The following is a 24,285-nucleotide window of genomic DNA, read 5'->3' as shown; positions in this document are numbered from 1 at the left end:
GTTCCCCATCCCGCCCCGCCCCGCCCCTTCTCCCCAATCATAGTTCAGATACATTAGCATGCAATATAGCGGTGCTGAGCACACCAAAGCAGCCAAGCAGGTGGCTGCATAGACCGAAGTAGGGTAAGAGCCCTCACAGCCACATCCACCACAGGCGTACCAATTCTGCGACTTCAATAAGTGGTCTCTTACACACATAGATTATTCGGAGCGAATCCTGGGTCAATCCTGGAGGCTACGAGTGGGCATCCCCCGGCGGGGGGACGCGAAACCATCTTTGTCTAAACGCCAAGTAGCGATGTACAATCAGCCAGTTCTGCTTCCATATGTGAACCTGTATGCATTCAATGCACTAAGACAAGGCCATTCCCCACGGGAACGACGGGCGTCATAAATCTCAACGTTTCGGTCGTGTACCTGTCGCTCTTTCGAGGTAGCAGAGCCATAATCGTTCTGTCATGATACATAACATACACACAACGTTTCCCGGGGCCCTGGCTTGCCATGTAACGTCGGCATGGGGCGGCATGGAGCATTTCAGGAGTTCACTTCTTCTCTTGCAGATACAGATAGATACAGATACACGCTCGACTATGCGACCGAGCCCAATCCCGCCCAATCCCATCAAGGCCGCCGATTCAATTTGTGGAGCAGTATGAATACGGTGCACGTCTTCAACAGCCACTATACACTCGTCAACACAAAGTTTGTTTCAACCCTTCCGCCCTTGCTTCGCGCTTCACGCGACTCGCTGGTTGTGATGGTGATTCACGGTGACGCTGCTCTGCTCTGGACTCTGCACTGACTGGAGATGAAATACAATGCGTCCATTCGCGGTGAGCAGACGAGCAGTGAGTCTTGCCTTGCGACAGTCGCGCTGTACTCGCGCATTCGTCAGGGCTCCAGCATGCATGTATTCCCTCGCAACACAGCAATATTTCCGCGCATCTCCTCGCAGCGGGCTGAGAAGTTTTGCTCGGCTGTCGCGAGTCAGTTTAAATTCTCCCTTCGCCTCTCCCCCGTCCCGCAGGTTCTCTGCGCGGTGCGCGGTGCTGTCCTGCTCCTCACTCCAGGCACTGACAAAAGATGAATCACAATGCGTCCGTTTGCGGTGAGCAACGAGTCTTGCCTTCCAACGGTCGCGCTTTACTCGCCCGTTTGTTAGTCGCGCGCACAAATCAGGGCTCCAGCACTCATGTATTCCCTCGCAATGCATCAATAAATGCTCACAACTCCTCGCAACACAGCGGGCTGAGAATGTTTGCCCGGCTGTAGCGATTAAGTTTCAATTTTCCCCTTCGCCTCTCCCCGTCTCGCAGGTTTTTGTTCTGAAAGACCCACCATGACGCGGCCGACGAAACTGCAATGTCAAAGTGCGTGACTCGCCGGTCGTGCGGGCCACGCCTGACGACGACATTTCCGAACTTTGCCCTTATGACAACGACTGAACGCCATGCCAGCTTCTCCACCATTGAGAACGGTGTGTACGGCTGCTTCGTGGTGCACATGAGACGGCTATGCTTGTTGCTGCATCCCCTGGTCCGCCTGCCCCCTTATGTTGGTGACGGCATGGTTTTGCGCTTGCCGTATGACGCTGATTCCCCGCCCCCCTCGCCGTGAGAGGTTGTGCGTGGTTGGTGGCTCTGTGTGTGGGCAGGATGCACGTGTGGGCGACCGTTCTAGTACCTGGACGCTTGCGCCCTGGTTAGTGCGTGCGCTGTGCGTGTGTCCTGCGGCCTAAACGTTTCCCGGCACTCCTGTGCCTAGGCTTGTGGCGTTGAGGCACAGCGGTGGGGCTCTGGCGGGTTGAGGCTTGGCTAGGACTCACTGTGCGCGGAGTCACACGGACTTTGCCCGCGGGAGGGTTTGCAGCAAAGTCGGGGTTGGGCCCTGATAGCATGTGATGGCTCGGCGTCTTCGGGAGCTGGGACTGTCCCCTCTGTAACATCCGCATCCTTATGCACACTTTCGTTTTGACGAAGATACTCTCCCCCCCTCCGGCTTTCTGCCTCTGCCCTGTGCCCATGCAGGAGCCCAGTATCAAAGAATGCCCAGTTGAAGGTGAAAGGTAAGGTTCACTCTCATTCCTGCTCATTCCGCACCACCCCTGCCTTCTGCGTGCCGTCTTGCTTATGTTCTGCCAAACAACCATGTAATTTGACTGCTCCACTATTTCAATCGGTGGAGATCACATAGTCGAGTATGGGCGGCCGTGGGTTGGGGCGGAACTGGGCTCGGTTATGGGCGGCCGTGGGCTCGAGTATGGGCGGCCGTGGGTCGGGGCGGAACTGAGGCTGGGGCGGAAACAGTCCCTGGGGCTCAGTCCTTCTCGTGTCCTTCAGGCCCAGCACCACATGAGTCAGCAAACGGCACGATCTTCGGCAGCAACCCCTTGATCATCACCGTCCTACAAACTCCTCTAGGCCACAGTCCCACGTTTGGTCCGCAATGGTAGCGCGTTACCACCGCCATGGCACTGCATCCACGCCCTTGTCCCCTGCTTCCTCCCATTCGTGCCACTGTGCCGCTCATTATCTGCAGGAACGGCGCCGTCCTTGTCCACACGGGCTCGTCGCTGCGGCCGCTGCTGTACTTAATTCATGTGTTTTTGTGCGCTATGTTGTTAAATTTAGATGTGAACTTGAATGCTGTAGTGATTCGTTGGTATAGTGTTGCTGTCGCCATCGCCAGCTTACATCGCGCACGTTCAGTGCTGAAGCACGAGTCACAAGGAACACTACCTGACGCATATCATGCCATGATACGAGAACTGATGAGGGCCAATGGAAGGCGGACAAACACGACTCGCTCGCAAATGCTTCCGGTTTGTCTTTACTTGTAAGCCTGACATGCCTGCTGTTGTGCTCCGATATAAGTAACGTGCTTCTTAAGTGAACGGGTTCACGAGCAGCGGTTCAAATGACGCGGGGCGACGAGCAGCGGTCCAGAAGTCTGCATGGGAGCGATTGCTGCATGGGCCCATGCAGCTGACGAGCAGCGGTGCCATATACACTCCCTGCGTTCATACTTATCTGCGTTCATACTTATACCCTGCGTTCATACTTATCTGCGTTCATACTTATACCTGTGTCACATACATGAATTAAGCTATTTGACTAATCAACCATTCTTTGCGTCGCTATGATTCTGAGACGACTGTGCTCGAGCGGCGGATGCCTTTGTTCGCGATAAGCCCTGTCGACTATGTGCAGCGACAGTGCCAACAATGCAAATCTTGAATGGAGTAATGAAGCTGGCTGGCTCGTGATAACGAGCTGGCATAACAAGCTCGCCGGTCAACAAAGTCAACCGCGCGTTGACCGGGGCGTTTCCACTCTGCAAATGGGCCCGGCGTAGTACCCTGTGATTGCTGGCTCAGGTAACATGTGCATTGCACTGAAACATTGCCAGGAGTTTGTTTTATGGACATAATGTGCGGGTCCACAAGTCAACATTCGCGCCGCTCGTTGCCCGCAGGTCGCTGAGCCAGGCGCAATGGCGTACATTAGCTCAAGGTCCGCCGTGCGCGCGCCCGTTTTCGCGGCTGGTGTCACGGTTGCAGGTTGGGCTGCGAGCTGATGGCGCGCGGTCAGTCTCAGTGCCCACCGTGCTCGCGCCCCTTGCCGCGGCTGGTGTCAAGCCCGCAGGGTATGGAGCTAGCTGCTGGTGCTAGGGCTTGGTTTCAGGTTAAGGCCCGCCATGCTCGCGCCCTTTCCCGCGGCTGGATGGTGTCAAGCCCGCAGGGCATGGAGCTGGCTACAGTTGCTATGGCGTTTGCAATCAGGTTACAGCCCACCGTGCTCGCGCCTTTCCCGCGGCTGGATGGTGTCAAGCCCGCAGGTGGGCTACTGGCGCGAGGACTGCAGTCAAGCAGTAAGTTTGCAAGGCAGTGGCATGGTCCTGGGGACAGGGAGGGCAGCTTTGGGGCAAGGGACGGGCCCATCCCTTCAATCCCGTCTAACACCATGCACCACATTGCTGCCGCAGGGATGGTGTCAAGCCCGCAGGTGGGCTACTGGCGCGAGGACTGCAGTCAAGCAGTAAGTTTGCAAGGCAGTGGCATGGTCCTGGGGACAGGGAGGGCAGCTTTGGGGCAAGGGACGGGCCCATCCCTTCAATCCCGTCTAACACCATGCACCACATTGCTGCCGCAGGGATGGTGTCAAGCCCGCAGGTGGGCTACTGGCGCGAGGACTGCAGTCAAGCAGTAAGTTTGCAAGGCAGTGGCATGGTCCTGGGGACAGGGAGGGCAGCTTTGGGGCAAGGGACGGGCCCATCCCTTCAATCCCGTCTAACACCATGCACCACATTGCTGCCGCAGGGATGGTGTCAAGCCCGCAGGTGGGCTACTGGCGCGAGGACTGCAGTCAAGCAGTAAGTTTGCAAGGCAGTGGCATGGTCCTGGGGACAGGGAGGGCAGCTTTGGGGCAAGGGACGGGCCCATCCCTTCAATCCCGTCTAACACCATGCACCACATTGCTGCCGCAGGGATGGATGGTGGGGCGAGCTAGGACATATGCTACGATGTTGGCGCATGGTGTCGATGATGGTGCTGCTTAGTGCTCAAGTGGCTGCTATGGATTGTGGAGGCCAGACCATGCCTAGTCACTTGTGTGAATCAGCTTGGAGGTAGGCTGAGTGTTGACTTCCCAGCTGCAAGGGACTTCGTCCCTGTGCGTGGTCTTGTGCGGGGCAAGGCGGGGCAAATGCGGGGCAAGGCGGGGCACGACCACTGCGGTCTTGTAACAGCTGTTGGATGCCTGCAGTGCCTCTCTAATGGGCGGGACGGGGGTCGTGGGGCGGCAGCGGGGCCAACAGCTTCAGCAGGGTAAAGGGGGCGTTTAGCCGCCAGGCCCGTTCATCTGCATGGGGGGGTAAGCCGTCTGGCCCAGTTATGCACACGAGGGGGTTACCCGCCTGGCCCCGTAACCCAAGGGGGGGTGTGAGGGGGGCTGTACTGGCCCATGCCTCAGAGTGACCCCCCCTGGGGGTTAAGGGGGGGGTTAAGGTCCGAAACACTGACGTAGGGCATGTCGACGTTGTGTTCATACTCCTCTCTCTGCGATACTTAACGATTATATTTTGGAGCAAATATGTTCATCACGAGCTCGAGAGCATGCCTGGGCGACCCGCAGAGGGGCTACAAACTTGGTCAAAGTGGAGGGCTTTGTTGCTGACCGTCGCCGAGCTGCACAAGAGTCAAGGCCGAGCGAGCTCGTAGCCCAGGAATGTATGGCTCTGATTGTGAGTATGCATTGCGTGAGCTCACAGCGTCTCCAGCACTGTATGATTTCGCGGTCAACAATGCGCGTTTGCCCTGCCACCTGCCTGCGCTTTGCACGGGGTCCCGATATTGTGCAAGTCTTCATGCATGTTATCATATGCTGCAATTCCCTTTGTCATTATGTCAAACCTCGCCTGCTGGGTGCTCCGCATGATTGCTGCGACGGTGCTTTCTGCGTTTTGGTGGTCGTCACGTATGTAAGCATCTCTGACTTGAATAATCGGCGTAGGTGCTACAAGGGATGTCAGAATGGAGCGAGGGCTTTGTCGCTGACCTTCGCCGACCTGCACAAGAGTCAAGGCCGAACAAGCTCGCAGCCTACGAATGTAAGTCTCTTACTAAAAATATGCATTGTATCAGCTCAAAGCGTCCACATGCGTGTTTGACCATACCGCATTAACATGCATTGGTGCCGCCTGCCGGCGCTTTGCAATATGCGGGTCCCGATAGTGCACAATTGCATGTATGCGTGTGTATGCTGCTTGCAGTTCCGCAACGGCCTGCCTGCCTGCCTGGGACCTGCCCATCCTTTGGCTGCAAACAGCTGGGTACATTGGGCACATGTGCTGCTGGCTGTGGGCCTGGTTGCTCTGCTGGATTCGGACGACTTTAGCACAAAGAGAGCATCATGGTGGTGCTGATGCTGGCGGAGTGAGTGTCAGCCACCGGGCAGCAGGTTACTTGGCCCCACATGCGACCCAGTCCAATGCTTCCTTTGACTGACATATCTTTGCTTTTCTTTCAAACCTCAGGTGGGTGGATGTGCAGATGCTGTTGATGGTGAATCAGGTTTGGAAGCACAATTCACACAAAAAGGAGCACACGGACATGCGTGCGGGCAGCGTGATGGACAGGGCATGCACACAGCAAACCCAGGGCATGCCGTGTGTGGCCTTAGCAGGGAAAGGCTTGTCACCATGCCGCTTGCAACGCTATGTGTGCAGGTGGCATGTGTGCAAACATGGAGCCATGTGAGCGGACAAAGGAGCGGGACGAGGGAGCCAGTGGGGCCAAGGAGCGAGCACAAGGTGAGTACGTACAGGGTCAGGCAAGGGCATGCACGGGAGCCACTGCTGCATGACAAGGGCAGGGCAGGATGTACAACGGTGTCTGTAGACACCACATAAGGGCAGCAGGTTGCTGGGCGGGCGTGGTTGCTGGGCAGGCGCGTCTGAAAAGGGACTGCCATCTGAAGTGCGCGGGTTTGGACGGGATGGGCGGGGCGGGCGGGCGCGTCTGAAATCCCATCTGAAATTGAGCTTGTGATTCGGACCAGATACAGATGGTATTCGGACCAGATTCAGATGGTATTCAGACCAGATTCAGATGGTATTCAGACCAGATTCAGATGGTATTCAGACCAGATTCAGATGGTGTTCAGACCAGATTCAGATGGTATTTTGACCAGATTCAGACGTGAGATTCAGATGGTAGTTTTTTCAGATACAAAGTCGGGAGTTCGGACCAGAAGTTCGGACCAGGTTTCGGACAGGCTTCGGACCAGGTTCAGACTGGGTATCTGACTGGGTTTCGGACCAGGTTCGGACCAGGTTCGGACGCTAGGCGTTCCCTGAGTGTCCTCGGTCGGCTTTGGGGCGGCGCAGCCCTCAGGAGGCCGATGGCCTCGATGAGGCCCCTGCCGCCAAGCGCGCGGACACCTGTGTCATCGGGGCCGTGGGCTCTGGCCTGCAGGCTGGCTTCCTGTGTGTGGCCGCCGGCTGGGCGGCGGCTGGCGCCTCCAGTGGCTGGAACGGACGGCGGCGCTGCTGGGCATGTGAGCAGCTCCCTGGCTGTAGGAGGCCCGTCTGGCGGTGGTGGCGGTGAGCCCGGCGGTGGTGCTGGGGCGGCGGGCATGGGCCCGGACCCTGATATGGGTGGTGACGATTGCGACTACGGGACCATCCTGTCCGCGGCGGACGTCGTGGCCTTGCTGGCTGACCACAATGAGGCCCCCAGCCCCGGCACTGCCTTTGAGGCGGTCTTGCAACAGGTGCTGTGGGGTGCGAGTGATCAGTTCGCGGTGTGCTGTCGTGGCACTGCTGGGCACGCTCTGATCCTGAGGTCCCTCCGTGGGGACGTCCGAGCCTGGGAGCGGGAATGGGTGGCAGACGGTGGCCCTCCCGTGTGCCCGCGGGGCCTGGTGCCGCAGCTGCTAGAGGTCGCGGCGCGCGCGGACGCAGAGTTGGTGCAGGCACTCTGGGCGGGGCTTTCTGGTGTGCTGTCCTGGTTTGGTGGCGTGTTCATGCGTGTGCGCCTGCGTTTGTTTGTGCGCCAGTGGTTGTTCCTGTGCGGTAGCTGGTCTGCTTTGTTGTGGAGGTCGGTTGGCTGCTGCCTGTGTGCCCCGGTTTGCGTGGGGCCCATGCCCCAGTTTGCTGCGGGTGGGAGTGTGTGTGACTGCGCGTGGTCGTGCGCCTGCTGTGGTTCCCGAGTTGTCGCTTTAGATTGCTTCGTTGCTGGGTCAGTTCGCGCAGCCGCTTGGTTCAGCGTGCGGGCGTGGCGGTCGGGTAGCTGCTGCCTGTGTTCCGTGGCCTGCTTGGGACCCGGGGCCTGGCTTGCAGTGGTTTGGTGCGGGGGAATGGCGCGCTGATGTGCAAGTGTGCCTGTGGAGGTTTCCCGTTCTTGAGGTGGTTTGGGCTGGTGCGCTTTCTTTCCTTTTTCCTTCTCTGTGAGTTTGGCGGTTGCTTCGCCTTTCTGGTCTGCCCTTGCTTTGCCCCGGAGGGGTGCTCTTGGGTTTCAGTGGCTTGTGCGGTTGTCCCTGGTGTTCTGCTTGCTCGCTTTGCAGGATGTGTGCCGTTGTGGTGCTGCGCCTTCCCCTTCCTTCTCCTTTGTAACCATTCTCTGAGAAAAAAAAATGCGTCTTAGCCGTTTTCATGGATGCGGATTACAAATGAAGGGACAGCCCGATAAGCGGGGGCACGCCGTACCCATGCCGCGAGGGGCCATCTTCGACCCAGAGAAACAACACCCGGCCCCTGGTTGGCTGCCGACCTTCATAGTGTTACGCACATGAGTCGAAGCCAAGCCGAAGCCCGCCAAAGCCCCACCGCCATGTATCACCAGGGGGGGTTTATGAACAATAGTTCCAGACCCCACCCCGCAAAACCTCCTGACCCCCCCTGACCGACGACCGACCGTGCCTTACCGTGCCGTACACCCCCTAAATCCCCTCTGTTTTCTTCCAGGATGGTGTCAAATGACTGCTTTCAGCGAGCTCTATTAACATGTAAACACGGAAAGTTCGTCGGGCGCGTCTTGACCACAGCCATGTTGTCGACATGTTGTGAACATCTTGCGGCCGTTCAGTTGCACCCGTGTAAAGCACGCTTACGAGTCTTACCTACGCATGGGACATACACATGCGTTTTCCTCCGGCGCGCAAGCACCGGTCCGCGACTTGTGGCACGTTCTGGTCAGGCGAGACGTGTCGCACCCCAACATCCCAACCCGACATGTGTTGACGGGCAGTAGCCCTTCGCCTTCTGGTAGGCTCCTGACGTTTCCCAGCCGTTAAAAGCATCCATTACATGCTTTGGGCAACGGTCTGGGCTTGCCCTGCTGTCTTATGAGGCCCAGACGAAAGTTTCCGGCACACTGTGACGAAACTTTGGGGGCCCATATCTCCGCAATTACTACCCTGATCAAAATTCTGAAAGCGGATTCTGAACGCTCTCGTCAAGCTCTATCAATTTGAAGGGTGGGGTATGTCTGCGGCATCCTTACCCCCCCCCCCCCCCTGGTAACACCCCTCATCTTGTTTAGGTCTTTTGGCGGCAGCACCCACGCACAACAAGGCGCGACAGGCCAGAGGTCTGCCGACATCCCCATCAAACGCGAGCACCACTCATTTTCAGAGACGCGCAATGTCTTGGCCCGAAGGCCCACGTCTGGAAACGTCTGTGCCGAGGCACCACAAAGGGAAACCAAGCCGGAACTTGACCACACCACCAGCACACCTCGCCATGGGCACACCGCCCTCCACCCGCCCCACCAGCAAACTAGACCGACCCACCAAACAGGCCACGCGCGCGCCCGGAGGCGAACAGGCCCACCAGCTGCCCGGGCGCACCGCGCACGGGCAACAGCCGCCCAGGCACTCACAACCCAACACCCGGGACTACCCGACGGGCATAACCTCTTGCCTACCGGTCCCTGAACTGGCATGCTACGAACGGCACCCGTATCCTAACTATCTGCAGAGCCTCGTTAATGAGCCATGATGCATGGGAGTGCCTTACCGCTGGCGTTACAGCTTCAGGCTCACTTGTTGCAGCCCATGCATGCAAGGCACCAGTGCTCGTATCTTGTAGATGCCCTGAGGCACCTGGCATCTACACCTGCGTAGATGACCCTGGCCGCGGCATCTACACTTAAGCCCCCAAGCCCCCCAAAACGTCTACGCTTCCCCCATTTTTGCGCCCAAACCGGCCAAAAACGTCTACACCTGCATAGATGCGCGGCACCCAAACCCCAAAATTTTTCTCCACCTTCGGCGGATTTGGGGCACATTTCTACAGTGTAGATGGAAGATACGAGCACTGCAAGGCACGGCATCCCACAGCAGGCACGGCCCCCCATGTCGTCCCGCATCCCCTGCTGTTTCCCCCCCTGCACAACGTATTCTCCAACATAGGGGTGACAAGGGGTGTCAGCTTTGTATAGCTGAAAAAGGGCTGAGTCCTGCAGCATCAGGAAGGGGACTAACTGCAAATTGGTAGACAGGTGATGCAGGCGAGCCATATGGCCCCACGTCTACCCCCATCAGGGGTACCCAGTACGCTCCCCTCTCTTCCAAATACGCGTTATTAGAACACAATGCAGGGATTTCCACTATGATACGCTCATATAGCCTGGGCGGCTGTTGCCCGGGCGCCCGGGCGGCTGGTGCGCCTGTTCGCCTCCGGGCGCACGCGTGCCTGTTTGTCGGGTCGGTCTAGTTCGCTGGTGGGGCGGGTGGAGGGCGGTGTGCCCGTGGCGAGGTGTTGTGGTGTACTGGTGGTTTGGTCAGTTTCCGGCTCGGTTTCCCTTTGTGGTGCCTCGGCACCGACGTTTCAGGACATGGGCCTCCGGGCCAAGACATTGCGCGTCTGTGACGCCGTCGAGAAAATGTGTGGTGCTTGCGTTTGATGGGGATGTCGGCAGACCTCTGGCCTGTCGCGCTTTGTTGTGCGTTGGTGCTGCCGCCAAAAGACCTAAACGAGATGAGGGGTGTTACGTGGCGGTGGGGCTTTGGCGGGCTTCGGCTTGGCTTCGACTCATGTGCGTAACACTATGAAGGTCGGCAGCCAACCAGGGGGCGGGTGTTGTTTCTCTGGGTCGCAGATGGCCCTTCACGGCGTGGGTACGGCGTGCCCCCGCTTGTCGGGTTGTCCCTTCAATTGTAATCCGCATCCATATACATGACAAAGTACACTGGGCAAAACTGCCAACATGTTGACAAATACGCTCGACCAAAGCTGTGATGGGCAGGCGGTCCATTGCACGCGTGTGTGTGTGTGTGTGTGTGTGTGTGTGTGTGTGTGTGTGTGTGTGTGTGTGTGTGTGTGTGTGTGTGTGTGTGTGTGTGTGTGTGTGTGTGTGTGTGTGTGTGTGTGTGTGTGTGTGTGTGTGTGTGTGTAAAAAAGCAATGAAGCCCGCCCAGACAGCGTTGGAGTTACTTACAGATACCACCAATACCGTCGACCCCAGTAGTCATACTAACTTGCAAAAAGCCGGGAACCCCCCTCGGGCGATCGACAAACGATCTGACCCTGAGTGGCACGAGTGGCACCTATATGCAGTGTATGCGCCGCGCCCTGGGCGTGCTACAACGTTTTCCCCGCCTTATGCATACCCAATATCATTTGAATGGTCATAGACATGTTTCGCTGTACACACTATCCCCCATTGACACAGCCTTCTTGCCCTTCCATGCTCTAGCTCTCAAACTCTGCCAAAGCCAAAAGTTTTGTCTCATCTTCGAATACAAAAAAAACAAATCAATGGCTAGCAATTTTGCAGCCTTATCCCCACGGTGGTCGCTGTACTGAAACAGACAATACCTACACCAGTACAGCGCACTCAGTGATCGGCCCTATTGGTGGGCAGGTGATGGATCCACCTGGTGGAAAGTTGCCTGGGCGGTTGGCATTCTTGGGCATGCACTGCCCTTGTGCTCGATGCTGCAGTTGGCATTGGTGCACGACTTTGTTAGTGCTTAGTGCTTAGTGCTTAGTGCTTAGTGCTGGGGCATTTAGCCGTCAGGCAAGCAGTTGAGCTCCACCTGGCTGCCACACATTCAAGTGCACAGTGCATCCCACCTCACCGCATTGCCCAGCTCAGCGGACGGGTTGCCTGGGGTGTCAAAGCTGGCATATGCCACCCAGTGACCGTTGAACGCGCACAGTGGCCTGCAGACAAGGCGTAAGACAGGCTGAGCCACAAGCCATGACATGACACAAATGTGTGTGTGCTATCCTTACCCCGGGATCATGGCTGCAGTGTCAGTGCTAGGCTGGACCTGCTGTGTAGTCGCTGCACCTGTGCCGGCAACAGCCTTTATCCATGCGGCGGTGGTGACAGTGCGATGAGGAAATGCTTTGGCATCTATGCTGTCCTTGTAGCGCGCATTGGAAGCTGCGTTGGGCAGCGGCGGGGCTGGGGGCGCTGCGGCACCAGCCACCAAGCCACTGGCGCGTGGGCTGCCAGGCTTGCATGCCATGAAATCCGCAAAGTCCTGGTCCATCTGCAGGCATTGGGAGAGCGACCCTCAGCAGCGGAACAGGTCAGAAGCTGCCCGTGCCAAGCACACTTTGTTGTTGGCATTGTGGAACAGTGCTTGATCAATGCACCCACACCTTCATTAGCTCGTGGTCTGGCACTCCAGGGTGCCGCAAGCGCACCCGCAGAATATTAAATATTGTTGCAATTGCGTCATACTCGCCTGTAGATAGGTCATAGCCACCGGATATATGTTTCATCAGCGGGACATTAAGCATTTTCCGCTGACCCTGCTGTGCACACTCACCCGTGTCGCCATCAAATAGGCCTCCAAAGACGGTTGTGTACGCGACATGCCGGGCGGCGCAGTACAGTTTCTTCTGCAGGTGTGCACGCCAGACACAGCAACACACACGGTTACCGTGTCAGAGACATGACACAGGTCATGTGGCCTATGCTTGGCTGCATCCCCCAACCACCACCCAGACATTATCAGTGTCCCTGTTGCACAGCTCACCATCTTGGCAGCCTTTTGCTGTGGCGTGAAGCCTCGCAGGATGGCTTCTACATCCGGCAGGTCAGCCTCCGCAATCCATACGCCAAAGTCATTCCAGTCCAGGAACGGCTCAAAAGGCTGTGCCACGTGATCTGTGGGCCAGCACCAGCAAGCACGGCCGATGAAGGGGACGGTGTGGTGGTACAATAGGTTTTGGTCCAAGGCTAGGCAACACCATGTGACAACACTCACCACTAATGATGACAGGCATACAGCCGAGGGTCACCGACACGACTTGGCGCTTGCCATGACCAGCGCCTGTCGCAAAGAACAGTAGGGATTGCATGCAGTTGCTTCCACAACTTGATACCTATGTGGCTGCCCCGAGGGCTGTCCTAACAAGTACGGCAGGTGTTAGCACATGCCCGACTGTATGGACGCCAATTCAGCATCACGTACGCACACCCACGCATGCCCAGTCATGCACATGTGCACACCAGTTGGCGCGAAGCAAAACTCGCTCTCCGCCATGGACTGGCCCAGCACAGGCACGCGTTTGGCGATGTGGAAGCCAGGCTTGTCACGCAGCGTTGTCCACAACGCCGCACGCACGCCAAAAGAGTAGTACTTGTTCTTACAGGGTGGCTCCTCAGCACTATTCCAACCGCATATTGAACCTGAGGTGGGATGGCGCGGGCGGGTGGGGGGGTGGGGTGGGGGGGGTTCAAAGCATCAGCGCAAAGGTTCTCTTTGGCCTTGGCATTATCAAGCAACAAGTCCAATATCAAGTCCCGAGTGTAGCTTACCCGCAACTGATGCTAGCACAGTCTTGTTCACTGGGCTGCGGATCAGAAAGGCGAGTGATGCGTTACCTGTTTGCATCTCTTAACGGGCAACACTAGCTTCACACAGCAACACGCAAGCACACATGCACACCAATAATGCATGGCAAAACAAGCACATTTCAACATTCCTGCAGATTCTGGAGTAAATGCACTTACTGCGCTCGCCGCTTAGGGTGCCATACATTGTGTTCAAATTGTGGATACAAGTCACCGCATAGCACCGGTACTTGGATGTCCTGTTGAGAACCACGCATGGGCACAATGGTAAGAATTGGCGCATTATGTGGCTTACAGGTGACCTGTTGTAGTTTATACAGTTTCGGCTCGTGGGGCTCTAGCAGCTACCTGGGCGGGCTTCTCCTCACGCGCTTGGGCTGTGGGACGATTTGATAGTATAGATGACTGCCCTAGGACGGCTGGTCACAGGTATCACATATGCACGTGTACGGGCCAAGCCCCAGGGATGGGTGTGAATGGGATGTAGAGCGAAACAACTGATGAATTTGTATACACCCTGGTGAACACTGGAGGGTCCCACTGCGTCGCCCGCCCGCCCGGCCACACAACTGACCCAACCAACCATTCACCCCGGCGGCCCTGGGCGCTAACCTCCTGAATCTGTAGGGTGATTGGTGTGTGTTTTCAGGGGGGGGGGGGGCAGGAAGTGCCAGAGCCCATGCCCTGAAATCCCCCGGGACCCCCCTTGAAGGGATGACCGACCCCCCCACTGACAAAACCTTCTTGTTTAGGGGTTAAGGGCCCGCCAGTTAATACCAAAGCGGTGCCAATCGACTTCTCTTGACGAGCGCTATCACGCTGTGCCATCGGCGGTCCTGTTCTGAGGCTTCAGTCACCCCAGGATGCTATCCATGGAAATCCCCTCGACCCAGCCAAACCCGCGCTCAACTCCCTGCCTTGTGACGAATGGACACTGTGCACCGGAAGCCTTGTTAGACATGAATCCATGCGCACCAGCGCTTGAGAGCCCAGTCGTGTCAGTGAGCATGTGTTGAATGTGGGGACACGTGCCGACATGTCCACATAGCATCCACCCAGACGCGCAACTTAGCCCTCCCACGCTTTGTTTGTGCTTATTACGGCATAACGTTCACATATGAGCCTCGTAATGCTGCGTTTGGCCCATAGTTCTGCTTGTGGGGCGCTTCCCGAAATCCGCCAGGATGGGCTCTCGGACCCACAGGGACGATGACTGACGCCCCAACTTTGGCGGCCCAGAACTTCCTCACCAGACACACCCTGAAAAACTAAAGCACGTGCATAATGCTCTCCTAAAGCTCTGTAATTTTAAGCATGGGGTAAGAACCTGAGCTTTCTACCTCCCCTGGCGTTTTAGCCTTTGTGGCGCCACAGCGGAGGGATGCAGGACCGCTTGCCCGGCCAAATTCTGGGGGTGTACCCCGGGCACACATCCTGAGCCGCGAGATATTCTTACCTGGCCCAGCGAAGTTTCCCAGCCGGCCCGGCTGCATCCCATACCTGGCCCAGCCAAATCCCGACATGCCCGGGCTAAAACCCCTACATGGCCCGGCCAAATCCCTACCTCCCCCTGCGAAATCCCCAGCTGCCCCAGCAGAACCCCGCACCCGGCGCGGCCAAATCCGCACCTGCCTAAGCGAAGTGCTCTACTTGGCTCGGCCATATTGCTTTACCTGTCCCAGCAGTATGCGCCACCTGGCCCAGCAGCATCTCAGGCCTGTCCCCGACACGATACCTGCCTTGCCCATACCCAGCACCCGCAACCTTCTCGCTCGCTTCCAGAGTTGCAGTCTATTCCTTTTGATACAGCCACTTGCCTATCTCTCTGGTACCGGGGGCTGCTGTGATGATCTATGATGCTGTCCTTACACTGAACAACATGGCACCGTGTGTGACCCGAGTACGGTAGGGATGGCACATGCCTTGGCGACTGTGCATCCTCCTCTCCTGCGGTTCACAACCCGCTCCTGATGCTGCCCTCAGGATCGAAATCCTGCTACCACATCAGACCCCACCGACTTCCCAAGGTGCCCCCTGGCACGGAATCCCGCTGTCTGAGGTGCCCCCCGGCGCCGAATCCCGCCGTCTGGGGTGCCTATAGACATGTGGAATATTCATCTGTACAGATAAGGATTATTAAGGCGATTATCGCGACAGGCTGACAAAAATGTAACCTGCATCGAATCGTGTCGAAAATTACCTTGGATGGTCAGCATGCATCTGAACCCAAATCTGCCCCGACAGGCTCATTGGGTGTGGTACCCCCTGTACAATATTACAACGGGTCACCTGTACTACATTTCGGTGGCTACATCTAGCCTTTACCAACCGCCTCCTTCAGCACCCCCTTCCCCCACCTGGTCGGGGATGTGGCAGGCGTTGAACAGGTCGTGCTCTGTCTCCCTGCGCAACAGTCCAATACAGCGGCAGCCGTGTCTGAGTTTGGAACTGGCGCAGCTGGAACGTGTATGGGGAACACCCGCCAGAGTAAAAACACCACATCACGCCTACTCACTGACTCCGGTCCACCGTGATGCCCCAGTGGTTGAGCATAGTCAGGTTGGCGATGAAGGGCGCGCTATCCGGTCCCCAAGCCTTCTCACACCGGCCCCAGTCACCTGCACGGAGTCGGAGCAGCCAAACGTCACAACAACAGCAAAGCGCAGGATGTTCTGAAGGGGAAGGACCGGCCCCATACACGGCGCCATATATGCCAGTGCCCTATGCCCACCAGCGTGTGTCATGAGGTGATCACGGCCGTTCCGGCGGTTCCAGTACTTGGCGTAGTGCTCCTGAAAGGGGAGAGGGAAGAGGAGCAAGAAGCAGGCACCAAGGAATCTTGGTTGGGCTTTGTGACAGAAACCTTGGGTGCGCACGCGTGCCTTTACATGAACCCAATCAGCACGGAACCTGGCCCCTTCCCCACAGCCCCAAGCCCCGCTGCCGCACCATGATGTATTTGAATTTCTGGTCCCACTTGTTGCAGCCACGGCCACACCCGGGCAGAAAGAAGTAGTCAGCCTCCTCAGGGTTCACCGTGCGCAGGCCCAGGCTCATGAGCCGCTCCCACAGGATGATGTTTAGCGGCCGATCCAGCCACAGAAGGCTCCTGTCCGGCAGCAAGCAAAGCTAGACAGGTCACAGGACAGACATTAAGCCGAGACTCTAACAATCACCCCTTTGTGCACTCACACGGTACGCAGCAGCTCACCATACGTGGTATTGTGGGGGAAATTCATACACGTAGATCTTGGGGCCGCGCGGATTTGGCCTGTATGCATCAAGTGCAAGCCACACGTTGGTCTGTCACACACTGGTATGATAGGCATGACTGGCTTTCTCCCAGCCCTGCAGTGAGCCATGTGCCGTTATGGCCTCAAATCCTCCATGCTCGAAACCCATTGCCGTATCGGCCCAGTGCAATCGGCATGGGGCACCTTTTACTCTCAGGGTTTGGACGGCGACCATGCCTGAACCCAGTCCAACCACAGCCCGGGCCCTGAGTCAGCAACCCCTGCCAGCCTGTTCCTCGGCAGGCGGACTGCCCATCGTTCCTTAGGCATTCATACCATGTGGTTCGCCCAATTCCAACCGCCTGTCATATCTGGTCGTCTAGCACCATATGCCACACACCAGGCACCAGCTCCCACCAACCCACGTGTCTCTATTTTCCTGTTGATAATGGTATACCTACCAAACCCTCTACCCACCTGTATCCCTGCCCTGCCAGCAGCACGGTGGTGTTGGGCCCGTTGCTGTTGGGCTCCTTGCCCTCATAATCCACACTTAGCGAGCAGTCCGTGCCAAAGTAGCCAGGCCAGCAGTGACAGAAGCCGCCGACACAAGACCCGCGGTCATTGCACTCGTTGATGCACCACTCGCGAATCACGCGGTGGCACTGCCCGTCATGCTGGCAGAATTCCCGACATGACGTGGCCAGCGGCTCTGAACAGTCTGGGCCCTGTCGGCCGCGTGGACAGTCACATCTGCGTGCCACAGCGTGGCCAAGCGCCCATAGTGTTAGCGGGATTCTCTTGCCGCAACATCGTCAGTACCCAGATTCCCACCCAACCTGACCTGACTGAGTGCTCACCTGCCCAGCTCCTGGTTGCATGTGCCATGCAGGTAGCAACCCGGAGCGCAGCGCTCACGCTCAGGTGTCCAGCCAACGGCACGCGGCACCTATACCATATGCAGTAATACATATCTCGTGTAACTGATATATGGTATGCGCGTGCAGAAGTAAACAGGAGACACAGCTTTGATCATCAGCATGTATGTTGTGGTGCCTATGACCAGGCCTCACCTCGGTGCGGTTGCGCAGGTAATAGTACAGGTCAAGGAACTCCTGGTCGTTGCGAGGGATGCCAAACTCCCGCCCGGACCTCGCTACATGGTTCCGGTAGTCAGTCAAGTGTGTTTCGTACACATCTGTCGGCCACTTGCCGTACTGCACAGGCAAGCATGGATATGCAGTGTTCAGTGCGTTTCTGTGGGTTCCCTGCCACACTCGGCCCTGACTCACAATTGCTTGCCATTCCTAAACCACAATGCACGGCATGCAAGCCATTCACGGATGAGCTGGTAGCGTCCCCGGAACCCAGCGGACATGCGCCGGAACGGCAAGTGCTGCACCTCCCCACACCCCACCGGCTGGGCGCTAGGGCCCATGTCAAGCGCACCCCCACCCAACTGCTGTCACTCCTGACTGAACACTTGCCATCTTCTGCCAGTACCGGAAAATTTCGTCCATGCTCAGGTCGCGTGTCAAAAGGCGCCGGCCGATGCGGCTGCGCCCTGAGCCCCAGACACCATGTGATATCCCCCACACAATGTCAAAGTCATCTGCGAGGCCGGGATTCATGTGCAGTTAGAGCAGCCTCGATTCCGGTTTTGCAAAACTCGCTGAAGGCGCAATAAGACCGACCTTGAAATGATGCGTGAACGCATGCCAAAGTTAACACAAGCGCCAAGAATGCACTGCACAGCGGCCTCGGCCGAGCCATACTGACACTTGGAGAATTCGGGCAAGCTGCGCCCATTGTCAATTCCACATTCGTTTATCTAATTTCTTGTGAAAGTCGTAAAATATAGCTGTTCAGATGTCTATGCCTCTATGCGACAGCTCGCAGAAGACGAGGCGCTAGCTCTAGTACGTGGTGACTTAAACTGCGGCGTAGACAATTTAATTTGATGCCTGCGTGTGGGAGTGCATTCCAGTGGGTATCTTGTCTCTGTGTTTGTGCATCCTTAGTGCAGGTCGTGTCGCATGGCCTCTGCGACCTTCTCCCGGCGATCCCACATTGCACCTGACCCAGGACACTGTGCCCCCTCAGGAGATGGTTACATTATACGCAGGAAGTTGAGAGTGAGGTCCATCCGGCTGCCTCAGGGCTGCCTCTCCTGATGTATGTACGGACGGCACTTCCCACAAGCTTCAGACAACCTGAACACGACGGCTGAACAGCGCCAGAACCGTACCCGCCAACGCTGGCATGGCGGACCCTGGCGACTGGCAATCAGCAAAATAATACCTTTCCGATGTTAATCAATAGCATCTGACACACTCAGGCATTGACCTAACAACAGACGCCACTGGCTTCGCTGCACTGTCAGCCGATGCATCACCCTGCTCCCTCACACCAGCGCAATGGCGCAATATACTATCTACACTGCTAGCTCACTATTTCCTGTTCCTATATGGCATTGCGTTCAGTACTTCTGGCCGCGTGATGGCCCAATGCATTCTACATGCACCTACTTGCCTAACATGCGCAAACGCAGCACCCGCTGAAGAATGAATCGGCAGTTGCATCTAGCCAGCGCGTGCACCCACCACCATAGTATGGTACGTACGCGCCACGCATGCAATAAGATATGGAAACTACTGTACGGATGCCGTTATGACCTCAAAGGGATGGACTACCCCAGGCGTCGGTGTCGGCCGGTGTAGAGGAAAAAGGTGGGGCAACAAGTGTGTGTGGGGTCGAACACAGCCGCCTGCAGCCGGCCCTGCAGCGCCAGTACCGACAGGTCGGCGCAGCTACCCACAGCCGTGAAGCAGAAGGTCGTGGAGGAGGCCTGAGAGGAGCAAAGGGGGCCAAACACACCGTTGGCACTGCTGCACACTTGATGTGCCTGCCGCTGAAGGGCCTGCCATCATTCCGAACTGGCTTGGAAGGGAACGAGGTTTGCGTGCAAGCATTGTGACCATAAAGGAACCCAGCACATGCCCTAGCGAGTACACGCACTCAATGTCACGTCCTACCCACCTGTGTAGGACTCAAATCCATTGCCGTCCACTTGAAGCTAACAGCGTTCCACTGCGAGTAGGGAGAGATGATGCGCTCCCGAAAGACTCCGTTTACAGTCATGTTGAATATTGAGCGCCGGCAGGCCCCGTCTGCATGAGGCAGCAACGCGGCAATGGAGTTTTTGCTCCTGGTCAGGCATGTTTGCAGTGGGTAATCCTGCGTTCTCTTTGGATAACGGCATTGCAATAAACATGTGTGTAAGCACTACAGCGGCGGTCGCCTTGAGTAATCCAAAGGCCGCACACTCCGGGGGGCCCATACACCCAGCTGTGCATGCCTCACCAATGAGGGTCTCCAATTTTTCAAAGTTCATGCCGCAGCACTGCGAGCTGGGTTCGCCTGGAGAGCAGCGGCCGGCTGTGAAGCCCCAGCGTAGGCTGACCGTGGTGCAGTACGTAGCCCAGGGGCCCGGTGGCAGCATGGGAGGGGAGTCACTCTGTTCCTCGTCCGCAGGCACGTCCGGCTGTACGCCAGAGGCCACTTGCGCCAGAGGACTCAGGGAGTAGGGTTGGCCAGACACCGCCGTGCGGCAGCCGTGCGTCTGTTCAAGGTCAGTTGGGAGCCAGACATGCAAACCTCAGGACTTGCGGCAAGCTATGCTGTCACAGGTTACAATCGCCCGTTGCAAGTGCTGAACAAGAATGAATTTCTACATGACGTACCTGCAGGATGGGCGGGTTGGGGGGCGGCCGGGGTGGCTTCGGGGCTCGAGGACTAGGTGTAAGAGGCTCCGGTGATGGCGGCTCAGGTGCGAGTACTGGCGATGGTGGAGCTGGCGATGGAGGCTTCAGCGAAGGAGGAAGCGGAGGAGTTGGCGATGGAGGAAGAGGCGACGGAGGCTTGGGGGATGGGGCTGGCGACGGCGGGTGAGGCGCCGGGGGCCTGGGTGAAGGGGGGGGCGGAGGAGGAGGGCGGGGCGGACGAGGCGCTCCTGGCGAAGGAGGACTGGGTGGTGCGGGAAACGGCGGAGCAGGAGAGGGAGGGTAGAGGGGCGCCGGAGAAGGTGGATACGATGGGGCAGGAGAGGGAGGGTAGAGGGGCGCCGGAGAAGGTGGATACGATGGGGCGGGTGAAGGAGGGTAGGAGGGTGCAGGAGAAGGTGGATACGATGGGGCAGGTGAAGGAGGATAGGAGGGCGCCGGAGAAGGTGGATACGATGGGGCGGGTGAAGGAGGGTAGGAGGGTGCAGGAGAAGGTGGATACGATGGGGCAGGTGAAGGCGGATAGGAGGGCGCCGGAGAAGGTGGATACGATGGGGCGGGCGAAGGAGGGTAGGAGGGTGCAGGAGAAGGTGGATACGATGGGGCAGGTGAAGGAGGATAGAAGGGCGCCGGAGAAGGTGGATATGACGGTGCAGGGTAAGGAGGAGCTGGTGAAGGCGGGTAAGGCGGAGCAGGTGACGGTGGCTCAGGACTCGGCGGCGCCGGGCTGGGAGGTGCGGGATACGGAGGCACCGGCGAAGGAGGAGGGCTGGGAGGCGCCGGGCTAGGCGGCGCCGGGCTGGGAGGTGCGGGAGACGGAGGCACAGGCGAGGGGGGAGGGCTGGGAGGCGCCGGGCTAGGCGGCGCCGGGCTGGGAGGTGCGGGAGACGGAGGCACAGGCGAGGGAGGAGGGCTGGGAGGTGCCGGGCTAGGCGGCGCCGGGCTGGGAGGCGTGGGGGACGGAGGCACAGGCGAGGGAGGAGGGCTGGGAGGCGCCGGGCTAGGCGGCGCCGGGCTGGGAGGTGCGGGAGAAGGGGGCACAGGCGAGGGAGGAGGGTAAGGAGGCGCCGGGCTAGGCGGCGCCGGGCTGGGAGGTGCGGGAGACGGAGGCAAAGGCGAGGGAGGAGGGCTGGGAGGTGCGGGAGATGGAGGCACAGGCGAGGGAGGTGGGCTGGGAGGTGCAGGGCTAGGCGGCGCCGGGCTGGGAGGTGCGGGAGACGGAGGCACAGGCGAGGGAGGCGGGCTGGGAGGTGCAGGGCTAGGCGGCGCCGGGCTGGGAGGTGCGGGAGATGGAGGCATAGGCGAGGGAGCAGGGCTGGGAGGCGCCGGGCTAGGCGGCGCCGGGCTGGGAGGCGCGGGAGACGGAGGCACCGGCGAAGGAGGAGGGCTGGGAGGCGCCGGGCTAGGCGGCGCCGGGCTGGGAGGCGCGGGAGACGGAGGCACAGGCGAGGGAGGCGGGCTGGGAGGCGCCGGGCTAGGCGGCGCCGGGCTGGGAGGTGCGGGAGACGGAGGCACAGGCGAGGGAGGAGGACTGGGAGGCGCCGGGCTAGGCGGCGCCGGGCTGGGAGGTGCGGGAGACGGAGGCACAGGCGAGGGAGGAGGGCTGGGAGGCGCCGGGCTAGGCGGCGCCGGGCTGGGAGGCGCGGGAGACGGAGGCACAGGCGAGGGAGGAGGGCTGGGAGGCGCCGGGCTAGGCGGCGCCGGGCTAGGCGGCGCCGGGCTGGGGGGCGTGGGAGACGGAGGCACAGGCGAGGGAGGAGGGCTGGGCGGGGTAGGGCTGGGTGGGTGCGGAGGCAGGGGGCTCGGCGGCAGGGGAGAAGGTGGCGGAAGAGGTGACGGGGGTACCGGGGGATGCGGAGATGGGGGGCGTGGTGACGGAGGTGGCAGGGGCTCAGGCACCGTACCACAGGCTGGGCACACAGTTGCGTTGTCACCCTCTCGGAACATGTACCTGCAGCCAGGAATGCGCCTTGGTCAGCACGCGGCTTGCGCAATCCCGGCCACACGGCGCCTCAAGCCTTTACCTGCAGTTTCCATCCCTTGGGTCGTCACACAGAGTCTTGACCTTCTCGCAGGGAGCGCCGAGCCCCACCTGGTCAGTGGTGGCCACACACAGCTGTGTGCCGGCGGCAGTCAGCAGGCTAAGGCCCAGGTTGTTGAAGTACACCTGCAGTGCACAACAGGGCAGAGGCGAGGCCCAGGTAAGCAGGCGGGCAGGCAATCATGTGATAGACATGTCAATACGGTCGGCACGGCTTCTGGAGGCAACGCAGATTTCGAAGTGAGCCCGCTGGTGCTGGTCCGAATCCCTGCCCCTCGCATCAGCATGGCTTAACCTATCAGAATGACCCACCACTGACGACTTGGGGTAGGGCCCATCCACACCCGAATCCAACCATGACTGGCCGTTAACAGTGTAGTCAACGAAGCGGCCCGTGCACTGCTTGCCTACGAGTGCGATATTGCAGGCGAGGTTTTAGGGAGGCAGCATGGTATAGTGCTGGAAGGGGGTCCGCCCGTGAGGTCCGCCACCATCTCGGCCCGGTGTGCGCGCCAATGCCCGCACGTGTTGTGTGGCCACGACAAGCAATACCTTACCGACATTGAGCAGCACTTGCTCCAGCGGGGCGGTGGCCGCCGTAATACAGCAGGGCAGGGGAGTGATGCCACATCCGACAGACTGAATCGTGAAGCAGAACCTGAACGAAGTGTGGGTGAGCAGGCGTCCCCACAAGAGAGTGCTAAAGCTTCAGGAAGGCTGGCTTTGCCCCCAAACCCACAATGCGCACCCAAATACCATAGCAACGCGCGCAGGGCCCAGGTCGCCAACGCCTCACCTAGTGCCCGTGAAGAAGGGAAATACATTGGGTGACAGCGGCGTCACCACGGGCCCTGACAGCCGATAGGGTGAGCAGCCGCACACTGAAGTCTCAGGCAGGCATGTGCACACAGCCGCAGGTGGAGACGGGGGCGCCTTGTTGGCAGCAGGGTTGGCAGCCAGGCTGCGCCGAGATATGTATGAGCTGGCTTGCACTGCAGAGCTGAGCGACTTCTCAATCACGCTCCGCCGGTGAGCAGGACCAATCCTGCAGACCGGGCAACCAGATGTTAGCCGTGTGCGGAACCACTGTCGGGAAGCCCAGTGCAACACTGCAAACCCACCTTGAAGTCTCCAGGGTGAAAGGGTTACAAGCATTGGCAACTGTGCACAGGGTTGAGTGGTAAAGACGTTATACAGGCGACCACACGGCAAGTCCAGGCACGTAATATGTTTGACTGGTGCAAGCCGAAAAGGGGACAAGGGAACCCGGAGGGGGACCGGCGCGCTCCACCCTTCCCGCCTCGAGTCAGGCGTTTCAAGTGAGCGCCGCACGGTGTTCGTAGCGTACGCATGCCTTTTTATAAACGCATTGGTGCTCCTCTATAGCAGCTTTGACTTCGGTGAGCCTTGCGCGACTCAGGCGATTCGCATGCCCGCCAAGTATTAACACAGCCTTCACCCTGAGCCTCACCGGCAGCCAAGCATAGCACCAGTATGAACATAGGTGGCGCGGCAGCCATAGCAGATAGCAAAATTGCCGTTGCAGGGCAAGGAAAGGTTTGAATGCACTCAACGTTGCATCATCGTCTGTAACTCGAATGCTCAACCATCAAATAGTTTACAGAAACGTGTAACAGAAGTATATAGCACCTGTGGCCATGAAGTCGGGCCAGCTGGTCGCGACTGTCGCGATTTCCGGATTTCATCGCGTTAGAGGTCTAGTGCGGAGTAGTGCCGCGCTTGCACATGTGCCACAGAAAAGAGCTCTGTAGCCACATCAACGTGTTTGTATGTGTATAGGTTACGCGTCGGTGTCGCAGTGGGCGCGCGGGCGCAGTCACTTGCAGTCACCAACCGTCGGCGCGAGCTGCCCGGAACCCGCGTATGGGCATGCTTTAGAGTGTTGCTGGC

The 24,285-nt window shown here is 58.6% G+C and overlaps 3 protein-coding genes across 3 annotated transcripts; 1 reads left to right on the top strand and 2 right to left on the bottom strand.

Moving 5' to 3' along the window:
- The first annotated feature begins 3,040 nt into the window (after positions 1-3,040).
- Positions 3,041-4,758, top strand: CHLRE_11g483450v5 (uncharacterized protein). The gene is made up of 6 exons (XM_043067794.1): positions 3,041-3,379; positions 3,478-3,873; positions 3,988-4,040; positions 4,155-4,207; positions 4,322-4,374; positions 4,489-4,758. Exons 2-6 carry the CDS (start codon positions 3,579-3,581, stop codon positions 4,509-4,511), a joined length of 477 nt encoding a protein of 158 aa, XP_042919799.1. The 5' UTR covers positions 3,041-3,379; positions 3,478-3,578; the 3' UTR covers positions 4,512-4,758.
- A 6,168-nt stretch (positions 4,759-10,926) lies between these two features.
- CHLRE_11g483400v5 (uncharacterized protein) lies at positions 10,927-18,530 on the bottom strand. Its single transcript, XM_043067793.1, has 20 exons — positions 18,246-18,530; positions 18,039-18,163; positions 17,625-17,768; positions 17,412-17,500; positions 17,029-17,304; positions 16,530-16,589; positions 16,268-16,427; positions 16,050-16,110; positions 15,834-15,936; positions 15,676-15,721; positions 13,478-13,557; positions 13,283-13,317; positions 12,974-13,153; positions 12,729-12,794; positions 12,498-12,628; positions 12,288-12,360; positions 12,118-12,203; positions 11,743-12,005; positions 11,586-11,670; positions 10,927-11,442 (listed from the first exon to the last, which is right to left on the bottom strand). The coding sequence occupies exons 1-20, from the start codon at positions 18,322-18,324 to the stop codon at positions 11,323-11,325; spliced, it is 2,262 nt and encodes a 753-aa protein (XP_042919798.1). The 5' UTR covers positions 18,325-18,530; the 3' UTR covers positions 10,927-11,322.
- A 119-nt stretch (positions 18,531-18,649) lies between these two features.
- On the bottom strand, positions 18,650-24,150 carry CHLRE_11g483351v5 (uncharacterized protein). Its single transcript, XM_043067792.1, has 11 exons — positions 23,846-24,150; positions 23,496-23,535; positions 23,171-23,419; positions 22,932-23,032; positions 22,687-22,781; positions 22,358-22,500; positions 20,836-22,284; positions 20,295-20,514; positions 19,915-20,173; positions 19,591-19,721; positions 18,650-19,399 (listed from the first exon to the last, which is right to left on the bottom strand). Exons 1-11 carry the CDS (start codon positions 23,892-23,894, stop codon positions 19,241-19,243), a joined length of 2,895 nt encoding a protein of 964 aa, XP_042919797.1. The 5' UTR covers positions 23,895-24,150; the 3' UTR covers positions 18,650-19,240.
- Between the last annotated feature and the right edge of the window lie 135 nt (positions 24,151-24,285).

This window comes from Chlamydomonas reinhardtii, chromosome 11 (genome assembly GCF_000002595.2).
Source record: "Chlamydomonas reinhardtii strain CC-503 cw92 mt+ chromosome 11, whole genome shotgun sequence".
NCBI classification, from domain to species: Eukaryota; Viridiplantae; Chlorophyta; class Chlorophyceae; order Chlamydomonadales; family Chlamydomonadaceae; genus Chlamydomonas; species Chlamydomonas reinhardtii.
This window is presented reverse-complemented; position numbering and strand designations above follow the sequence as displayed.

Excerpts from the sequence above, each read along its gene's own strand:
- CHLRE_11g483400v5 (XM_043067793.1), bottom strand. The coding sequence starts at position 18,324 with ATGGCTCGGCCGAGGCCGCTGTGCAGTGCATTCTTGGCGCTTGTGTTA. Across the intron at positions 12,006-12,117 it reads CAGACCACGAGCTAATGAAG|ATGGACCAGGACTTTGCGGA; the intron begins GTGTGGGTGCAT and ends CAATGCCTGCAG. Across the intron at positions 11,671-11,742 it reads ACTGCAGCCATGATCCCGGG|GCCACTGTGCGCGTTCAACG; the intron begins GTAAGGATAGCA and ends CCTTGTCTGCAG.
- CHLRE_11g483450v5 (XM_043067794.1), top strand. The coding sequence starts at position 3,579 with ATGGCGCGCGGTCAGTCTCAGTGCCCACCGTGCTCGCGCCCCTTGCCG. Across the intron at positions 4,041-4,154 it reads GCGAGGACTGCAGTCAAGCA|GGATGGTGTCAAGCCCGCAG; the intron begins GTAAGTTTGCAA and ends TTGCTGCCGCAG. Across the intron at positions 4,375-4,488 it reads GCGAGGACTGCAGTCAAGCA|GGATGGATGGTGGGGCGAGC; the intron begins GTAAGTTTGCAA and ends TTGCTGCCGCAG.
- CHLRE_11g483351v5 (XM_043067792.1), bottom strand. The coding sequence starts at position 23,894 with ATGGCTGCCGCGCCACCTATGTTCATACTGGTGCTATGCTTGGCTGCC. Across the intron at positions 23,536-23,845 it reads GGTGCTATGCTTGGCTGCCG|TTGCCAATGCTTGTAACCCT; the intron begins GTGAGGCTCAGG and ends CCCTGTGCACAG. Across the intron at positions 23,420-23,495 it reads TTCACCCTGGAGACTTCAAG|GATTGGTCCTGCTCACCGGC; the intron begins GTGGGTTTGCAG and ends CCCGGTCTGCAG.